The following is a 10,810-nucleotide window of genomic DNA, read 5'->3' as shown; positions in this document are numbered from 1 at the left end:
GTCTTACTCTAATGATAACAGTGATGTCACTGTATATAACACTGTATAGAGGTGTAGAATGATTTACTCTAATGGTAACAGTGATGTCACTGTATATAACAATGTATAGAGGGGGAAAATGTCTTACTCTAATGATAACAGTGATGTCACTGTATATAACACTGTATAGAGGTGTAGAATGATTTACTCTAATGGTAACAGTGATGTCACTGTATATAACAATGTATAGAGGGGGAAAATGTCTTACTCTAATGATAACAGTGATGTCACTGTATATAACACTGTATAGAGGGGTAGAATGTCTTACTCTAATGATAACAGTGATGTCACTGTATATAACACTGTATAGAGGTGTAGAATGATTTACTCTAATGGTAACAGTGATGTCACTGTATATAACAATGTATAGAGGGGGAAAATGTCTTACTCAAATGATAACAGTGATGTCACTGTATATAACACTGTATAGAGGTGTAGAATGATTTACTCTAATGGTAACAGTGATGTCACTGTATATAACACTGTATAGAGGGGTAGAATGTCTTACTCTAATGATAACAGTGATGTCACTGTATATAACACTGTATAGAGGGGTAGAATGTCTTACTCTAATGATAACAGTGATGTCACTGTATATAACACTGTATAGAGGTGTAGAATGATTTACTCTAATGGTAACAGTGATGTCACTGTATATAACAATGTATAGAGGGGGAAAATGTCTTACTCTAATGATAACAGTGATGTCACTGTATATAACACTGTATAGAGGTGTAGAATGATTTACTCTAATGGTAACAGTGATGTCACTGTATATAACACTGTATAGAGGGGTAGAATGTCTTACTCTAATGATAACAGTGATGTCACTGTATATAACACTGTATAGAGGGGTAGAATGTCTTACTCTAATGATAACAGTGATGTCACTGTATATAACACTGTATAGAGGGGTAGAATGTCTTACTCTAATGATAACAGTGATGTCACTGTATATAACACTGTATAGAGGGGTAGAATGTCTTACTCTAATGATAACAGTGATGTCACTGTATATAACACTGTATAGAGGGGTAGAATGTCTTACTCTAATGATAACAGTGATGTCACTGTATATAACACTGTATAGAGGGGTAGAATGTCTTACTCTAATGATAACAGTGATGTCACTGTATATAACACTGTATAGAGGGGTAGAATGTCTTACTCTAATGATAACAGTGATGTCACTGTATATAACACTGTATAGAGGGGTAGAATGTCTTACTCTAATGATAACAGTGATGTCACTGTATATAACACTGTATAGAGGGGTAGAATGTCTTACTCTAATGATAACAGTGATGTCACTGTATATAACACTGTATAGAGGGGTAGAATGTCTTACTCTAATGATAACAGTGATGTCACTGTATATAACACTGTATAGAGGGGTGGAATGTCTTACTCTAATGATAACAGTGATGTCACTGTATATAACACTGTATAGAGGGGTAGAATGTCTTACTCTAATGATAACAGTGATGTCACTGTATATAACACTGTATAGAGGGGTAGAATGTCTTACTCTAATGATAACAGTGATGTCACTGTATATAACACTGTATAGAGGGGTAGAATGTCTTACTCTAATGATAACAGTGATGTCACTGTATATAACACTGTATAGAGGTGTAGAACGTCTAATTCAAATGATAACAGTGATGTCACTGTATATAACACTGCATAGAGGGGTAGAATGTCTTACTCTAATGATAACAGTAATGTCACTATATATAACACTGTATAGAGGGGTAGAATGTCTTACTCTAATGATAACAGTGATGTCACTGTATATAACACTGTATAGAGGGGTAGAATGTCTTACTCTAATGATAACAGTGATGTCACTGTATATAACACTGTATAGAGGTGTAGAACGTCTAATTCAAATGATAACAGTGATGTCACTGTATATAACACTGTATAGAGGGGTAGAATGTCTTATTCTAATGATAACAGTGATGTCACTGTATATAACACTGTATAGAGGTGTAGAATGATTTACTCTAATGGTAACAGTGATGTCACTGTATATAACACTGTATAGAGGGGTAGAATGTCTTACTCTAATGATAACAGTGATGTCACTGTATATAACACTGTATAGAGGGGTAGAATGTCTTACTCTAATGATAACAGTGATGTCACTGTATATAACACTGTATAGAGGTGTAGAATGATTTACTCTAATGGTAACAGTGATGTCACTGTATATAACAATGTATAGAGGGGGAAAATGTCTTACTCTAATGATAACAGTGATGTCACTGTATATAACACTGTATAGAGGTGTAGAATGATTTACTCTAATGGTAACAGTGATGTCACTGTATATAACACTGTATAGAGGGGTAGAATGTCTTACTCTAATGATAACAGTGATGTCACTGTATATAACACTGTATAGAGGGGTAGAATGTCTTACTCTAATGATAACAGTGATGTCACTGTATATAACACTGTATAGAGGGGTAGAATGTCTTACTCTAATGATAACAGTGATGTCACTGTATATAACACTGTATAGAGGGGTAGAATGTCTTACTCTAATGATAACAGTGATGTCACTATATATAACAGTATATAGAGGGGTAGAATGTCTTACTCTAATGATAACAGTAATGTCACTATATATAACACTGTATAGAGGGGTAGAATGACTTACTCGAACAGTAACAGTGATGTCATTGTATATAACAATGTATAGAGGGGTAGAACGTCTAATTCAAATGATAACAGTGATGTCACTGTATATAACACTGTATAGGGGAGTAGAATGACTTACTCTAATTATAACAGTAATGTCACTATATATAACACTGTATAGAGTAGTAGAATGTCTTACTCAAATGATAACAGTAATGACACTGTATATAACACTATATAGAGAGGTAGAATGACTTACTCTAATGGTAACAGTGATGTCACTGTATATAACACTGTATAGAGGGGTAGAATGTCTTACTCTAATGATAACAGTAATGTCACTATATATAACACTGTATAGAGGGGTAGAATCACTTACTCGAATAGTAACAGTGATGTCATTGTATATAACAATGTATAGAGGGGTAGAACGTCTAATTCAAATGATAACAGTGATGTCACTGTATATAACAATGTATAGAGGGGGAAAATGTCTTACTCTAATGTTAACAGTGATGTCACTCTATATAAACACAGTATAGAGTAGTAGAATGTCTTACTCAAATGATAACAGTAATGACACTGTATATAACACTATATAGAGGGGTAGAATGTCTTATTCTAATGATAACAGTGATGTCACTGTATATAACAATGTATAGAGGGGTAGAATGACTCACTCAAATGGTAACAGTGATGTCACTGTATATAACACTGTTTAGAGCAGTAGAATGTCTTACTCTAATGATAACAGTGATGTCACTGTATATAACACTGTATCGAGCAGTAGAATGTCTTATTCTAATGATAACAGTGATGTCATTGTATATAACACTGTATAGAGGTGTAGAATGTCTAATTCAAATGATAACAGTGATGTCACTGTATATAACACTGTATAGAGGTGTAGAATGTCTTACTCTAATGATAACAGTGATGTCACTGTATATAACACTGTATAGAGGGGTAGAATGTCTTACTCTAATGATAACAGTGATGTCACTGTATATAACACTGTATAGAGGTGTAGAATGTCTAATTCAAATGATAACAGTGATGTCACTGTATATAACACTGTATAGAGGTGTAGAATGTCTTACTCTAATGATAACAGTGATGTCACTGTATATAACACTGTATAGAGGGGTAGAATGTCTTACTCTAATGATAACAGTGATGTCACTGTATATAACACTGTATAGAGGGGTAGAATGTCTTACTCTAATGATAACAGTGATGTCACTGTATATAACACTGTATAGAGGTGTAGAACGTCTAATTCAAATGATAACAGTGATGTCACTGTATATAACACTGTATAGAGGGGTAGAATGTCTTACTCTAATGATAACAGTAATGTCACTATATATAACACTGTATAGAGGGGTAGAATGTCTTACTCTAATGATAACAGTGATGTCACTGTATATAACACTGTATAGAGGTGTAGAACGTCTAATTCAAATGATAACAGTGATGTCACTGTATATAACACTGTATAGAGGGGTAGAATGTCTTACTCTAATGATAACAGTGATGTCACTGTATATAACACTGTATAGAGGGGTAGAATGTCTTACTCTAATGATAACAGTGATGTCACTGTATATAACACTGTATAGAGGTGTAGAATGATTTACTCTAATGGTAACAGTGATGTCACTGTATATAACAATGTATAGAGGGGGAAAATGTCTTACTCTAATGATAACAGTGATGTCACTGTATATAACACTGTATAGAGGTGTAGAATGATTTACTCTAATGGTAACAGTGATGTCACTGTATATAACAATGTATAGAGGGGGAAAATGTCTTACTCTAATGATAACAGTGATGTCACTGTATATAACACTGTATAGAGGGGTAGAATGTCTTACTCTAATGATAACAGTGATGTCACTGTATATAACACTGTATAGAGGTGTAGAATGATTTACTCTAATGGTAACAGTGATGTCACTGTATATAACAATGTATAGAGGGGGAAAATGTCTTACTCAAATGATAACAGTGATGTCACTGTATATAACACTGTATAGAGGTGTAGAATGATTTACTCTAATGGTAACAGTGATGTCACTGTATATAACACTGTATAGAGGGGTAGAATGTCTTACTCTAATGATAACAGTGATGTCACTGTATATAACACTGTATAGAGGGGTAGAATGTCTTACTCTAATGATAACAGTGATGTCACTGTATATAACACTGTATAGAGGTGTAGAATGATTTACTCTAATGGTAACAGTGATGTCACTGTATATAACAATGTATAGAGGGGGAAAATGTCTTACTCTAATGATAACAGTGATGTCACTGTATATAACACTGTATAGAGGTGTAGAATGATTTACTCTAATGGTAACAGTGATGTCACTGTATATAACACTGTATAGAGGGGTAGAATGTCTTACTCTAATGATAACAGTGATGTCACTGTATATAACACTGTATAGAGGGGTAGAATGTCTTACTCTAATGATAACAGTGATGTCACTGTATATAACACTGTATAGAGGGGTAGAATGTCTTACTCTAATGATAACAGTGATGTCACTGTATATAACACTGTATAGAGGGGTAGAATGTCTTACTCTAATGATAACAGTGATGTCACTGTATATAACACTGTATAGAGGGGTAGAATGTCTTACTCTAATGATAACAGTGATGTCACTGTATATAACACTGTATAGAGGGGTAGAATGTCTTACTCTAATGATAACAGTGATGTCACTGTATATAACACTGTATAGAGGGGTAGAATGTCTTACTCTAATGATAACAGTGATGTCACTGTATATAACACTGTATAGAGGGGTAGAATGTCTTACTCTAATGATAACAGTGATGTCACTGTATATAACACTGTATAGAGGGGTAGAATGTCTTACTCTAATGATAACAGTGATGTCACTGTATATAACACTGTATAGAGGGGTAGAATGTCTTACTCTAATGATAACAGTGATGTCACTGTATATAACACTGTATAGAGGGGTGGAATGTCTTACTCTAATGATAACAGTGATGTCACTGTATATAACACTGTATAGAGGGGTAGAATGTCTTACTCTAATGATAACAGTGATGTCACTGTATATAACACTGTATAGAGGGGTAGAATGTCTTACTCTAATGATAACAGTGATGTCACTGTATATAACACTGTATAGAGGGGTAGAATGTCTTACTCTAATGATAACAGTGATGTCACTGTATATAACACTGTATAGAGGGGTAGAATGTCTTACTCTAATGATAACAGTGATGTCACTGTATATAACACTGTATAGAGCGGTAGAATGTCTTACTCTAATGATAACAGTGATGTCACTGTATATAACACTGTATAGAGTAGTAGAACGTCTAATTCAAATGATAACAGTGATGTCACTGTATATAACACTGTATAGAGGGGTAGAATGTCTTACTCTAATGATAACAGGGGTAGTACACATACGCCATTCATGCTGAGTATTACTAATTTATTAGTTGTATTTCCATTTCACAAAATTCATATCATGACATCAGCTTAGTGTTTGCGACTAGTGAAATTCACTAGCACTGTCAAATAAATGGTATTTCATAAATATTGCTGTGAGGTAAATATACAATTAAATATAATTAGCACATGTTCAATTAACTTAATTGTTAAATTATTTAATTTAGTTTCGTTTTTAAATGTTTTTCGAGTCTCAATGCATTGTAAGTTAACCGTACCCGTAGACTGTACATGTTACGCGGCTCCAACTGCAATAATTTCATAGTCCGTTCTTAGTTGGTTAAGTTTAGCCGCATATCCTGTATTTTACTGTTTAGTTCTTTGCCTCTCTGCATGTGTGACGTCATACATGTTTGTTGAAGGTAGACGAGTAGAGTGGCTTCTATGTGTGTTTCAATCGACTTAGAAGTAGATATCTGCGGGTTATTGGCATCATTAAGACATCTAAGAACTTCTCATCGTGATAATGCTCAATACGCCTATGTCGTATAAGATTTCGCTGAGTACCCAACAACACTCCACACGATGAACACTTGTAGGGTGTTTTCCACAAACGATACGTATCCCGCGATGCTCTGCTGTTATCGCTTTCTGTATCACTGAGCTCTTCATCGTCGCTAGAGGACGCTTTCATTGTACCCTGTGCACTTCCCAGACTTACCACAGATTCAGTTTCCATTATCCCTAAAGTCGGACTTGTCTCGAGGCGGTCAAGGACAGGAGGCATAAATGCTTTTATATGCACTTTTTTGTGCCGTTCCAGATTACTTTTGTGACTAGTTGCATAGCCACATAATTCGCAGCTGAACTCCTTTTGTCCGCTGTGAACCGTCAGATGTCTTTTAAGCAATGCTTTGCGGCAAAAGTTTTTCCGGCACACGGTGCAGTTATATCCTTCCCGATGTTTTGATTGAATGTGTTTTCTGAGTTCAGCTTTGCTACTGAACTCCAAGCCACAGCATTCAAGTTTTTTCTCGCATAATTCGTGCATAGTATTGATATGTCTTTTCAGATTGTTTCTTCGGTTTGTTTCGTAACCACAGTCGGAGCATCTGTAGGTCCGCCGTGTCACCTGCATGGTGTCCAATGTGTGTAATTCGTGCAAGGGTGTTTTAATATCAACTGGAAAAAGCTTTCCAAGATCAGCGAGATCTGGCGGAGAGGATGACATTGGGGGCTGGCAAATAGTGTCATGGTACGAAGATGCCAATTCCGTCAAAGACATTTCCATTGCTTGGAACATGATGTTTACATCCAGTGGGGCACGTTATGACTGACTGCGCCTGTCAATTATAACATAAGAAAACAAATGATCACTGCAAAATAATATGAAACCATATACACAAATTCGTGTTCTAAGCAAGTGAAACCATATACACAAATTCGTGTTCTAAGCAAGTGAAACCATATACACAACAATTCGCACACAGTTAAACTATACTGTTTTATATCTGCCATTGCAGCTTCGCGACCAAACAATTTTCCCTTCAGATCTCACGCAAGTTATGCTATGCGTATATGAACCAAGTTCAGCAAAGTAGCCGCCCATCCATCTTAAATTGTTTTGAGATCTTCTCTGTACTTCACACTAAGCAAGTAAACAACCGTCAATAAAGACAATATTGTCAGCACGGTGAATGCACTTTGTTCACAGCCTTTATTCAACAAAGCATTGCCTTTCAATGTCTCCCTATTCATATCAGCAGAACCGCAATAAAACCAATGGTTAGTGTAATTGAATGGAACTGCTGAAACCATCCCAGTTGACCACAACCACCACAACAACACCAGCAGCGTTTCAATGCCACAACCTGTTTCATGGTTTCTTTATTTGTGTTACTGGACTTATTGATCATGTGACGCAGTTTATCTGATCCGGCCCATGGCGATTCATTCCTCGAAATCCTAGCAGTTTTCATTACTATGGCTCATCACTATACAAGCTTAACATAATCTCAGATATAACTACCCAAATCCATCTAATCAAATGTCCATCAAATCAATTCAACGAAATGACGATCAAATAGTTCCAATCAAATCAATTAATAAATCAAAATCTATATTCAAACAAATTACTATTAAATCAATCCAATGACTATCAAATCAATTCAATCAAATGATGTGTTCGGCTGGCATTCTTATTACAATAACAGTGTACCACAGCGAAATGAATATAAGTCATGTTTTAATACTTGATTGAACTAGATGTGCTTGTTCGGGTTTATGTGTCTCGTATCGAACTACATGCTTGCTCAGGCGTGAGCGTCTCGTATGGAACTAGATTCACTTGCTCAGACTGGGTCGACTCATATGGAACTAGAATTCACTTGCTCAGACTGGGTCGACTCGTATGCAACTAGATTCACTTGCTCAGACTGGGTCGACTCGTATGCAACTAGATTCACTTGCTCAGACTGGGTCGACTCATATGGAACTAGAATTCACTTGCTCAGACTGGGTCGACTCGTATGCAACTAGATTCACTTGCTCAGACTGGGTCGACTCGTATGCAACTAGATTCACTTGCTCAGACTGGGTCGACTCGTATGCAACTAGATTCACTTGCTCAGACTGGGTCGACTCGTATGCAACTAGATTCACTTGCTCAGACTGGGTCGACTCGTATGCAACTAGATTCACTTGCTCGGACTTCCCGTTCACTGAACATTGACTGACAATACATGCATTATAGTGTCATCTTTTGGGGACAGGCCATGACAGGTATTCCATTAATGTAAGGAGGTCAAATAAGGACACCATAACACGTACCACACCTTAAAGTAAAAGTGAACACCGTTCCCATGTAGAAGATCTAAAAAATCCTTATATGAAACAAATATAAGTACACTTATATAAAGTGCACTCTAGGTGTATTGAGTTTATCTACAGACACACTCTAGTGAGGTGTACGATTTCTTAGTAAACCCCGACAACAATTGAAAGATTGCTTATGCTCGACTGAAAGGAATAGTTATTTTTACTACTTACACAGTGAGATCACGACCTCAAATAGAGTCTCATCTCGATGTACAGTGGTGAGTTTGTATCCAACACATGGAGACAGTGGTACTGTAGCGCAGATCAACTTACATCGTTACTTAGTGCACACGACAGCACTCGACAGAACTGCCCAGCTAGGGACGTTTTCCTATGAGGACACTATTTATAGTTGGCTGCACTGGGTTCAGGGCATTGTGTCTTTTCAGATAGTCGATCAATTGAGAGCAGCGTATAATGAAGACTCGTATTGTCGTGTTTGTACCTCCCTCTCTAGTCAGGTTCAGGACCACTGAACCGCAACAATGGAGTCACCAATAGTTTCTGTCAAACGCATTCCATGGGCTTCCATCACTCTTTGTGAAATATTGGACAATAATCAAGAAGGGTTCAAGTATGGATAAGAATTGCTGGATAGCAAGTTTACACTAGATGGTAAACAACTAAGTTTATATTTATGTCAGGATATTGTTTGGAATATATTATTAATTAACGATATTATGGTTTAAATCATTGAATGCGAGGAATATATCAGATAAGTATATGAATACATATATTCATACGAACAGTAATGGTCAGCGACCATTGACGAACAACATGTATAAGCAAGGTGCAAATTTTGTGATGTTGTCATTATTAAAACATGAGATGAAAGAAACGACTGCAGTGAATGGAGCGGTTTTACTGCCTTGGAATCTTCACAATTTAAAGGGCGGTGGTCGATTCGCAGCGTGTGTTCGAATTTTATGTAAATAAACAATGTTTTTACACGCGTTGTATACGTTGCTATTGGTGCCGTCTGAACACTACGCGTTGCTACGATCACTACGAATTTTGATACATCATAATGTTTTATTTTTAATAATCAAATGAAAATAAATCTGAGCGTACTTACAAAACAATGAAGTACACTAATGATGGTTACAGTGTGATTGGCTAAATAGAGGGCGTTGTCTTAGTTTTTTATTTAATTCGAAAATTTGTGTACTATGCATGGCAAGTCGAAGACAGGGGTCTTTACTGCGAATTCTAAAAAATTTTCAATATTGTCTTGATGACTATGGTTTCCCCCGTGGAGCGGTGCCGACACTCATTACGATTCACATACTCGCTAACATCAGGTCCGCCACACACCATCCTTAAAATGTTGTCATGACTACGATACATGTGATGTTGAGGATACGATAAGCGCCAAGTACCTCGTGGCTGAAGTCGACCCTGTTAGTTTCACAGTAGTCCGGTCCAGTCCAGTAGTTTATTTCACTGTTGTAGGGGTGATCGCGATAAAATAGCAATAAAAACGGACAGCGAAACCAAGAGATCTACACTGCAGCTAAGTGCTCCGGTACGACGTATACTGTGGGATGACTTTGCGATGAAATCTGGGTACACCAGTACGCCGTACACCGCGAAGCCTCGGCAAATAATTGGAGATCTCCTTGAAATGACAGGAAAACATTCTGGGGAAAAAACGGAGTTGATTTTAAACACTCATGAAACTTATACCACCCATTTCCCATTTTCAATTAATGTTTGAAGTTACTCTCGGTTTTTGTGGCGTCCAACACGCCGTAATAACCTGGTGTGTGTGCATGATGTTCGGGTAATTGGGTC

The 10,810-nt window shown here is 36.6% G+C and overlaps 1 protein-coding gene across 1 annotated transcript; it reads right to left on the bottom strand.

Annotated features, from left to right (window-relative positions):
* Positions 1–6,581: 6,581 nt before the first annotated feature.
* On the bottom strand, positions 6,582–9,351 carry LOC100368392 (uncharacterized). The gene is made up of 2 exons (XM_002741017.2): positions 9,188–9,351; positions 6,582–7,482 (listed from the first exon to the last, which is right to left on the bottom strand). Exon 2 carries the CDS (start codon positions 7,440–7,442, stop codon positions 6,582–6,584), a length of 861 nt encoding a protein of 286 aa, XP_002741063.1. The 5' UTR covers positions 7,443–7,482; positions 9,188–9,351.
* Between the last annotated feature and the right edge of the window lie 1,459 nt (positions 9,352–10,810).

The sequence above is a fragment of the Saccoglossus kowalevskii genome, chromosome 1 (genome assembly GCF_978046115.1).
Source record: "Saccoglossus kowalevskii chromosome 1, keSacKowa6.1, whole genome shotgun sequence".
NCBI lineage: Eukaryota > Metazoa > Hemichordata > Enteropneusta > Harrimaniidae > Saccoglossus > Saccoglossus kowalevskii.
The sequence above is the reverse complement of the archived record's forward strand: the minus strand, read 5'-3'. Positions and strand labels throughout refer to the sequence as shown.

Excerpts from the sequence above, each read along its gene's own strand:
- LOC100368392 (XM_002741017.2), bottom strand. The coding sequence starts at position 7,442 with ATGTTCCAAGCAATGGAAATGTCTTTGACGGAATTGGCATCTTCGTAC.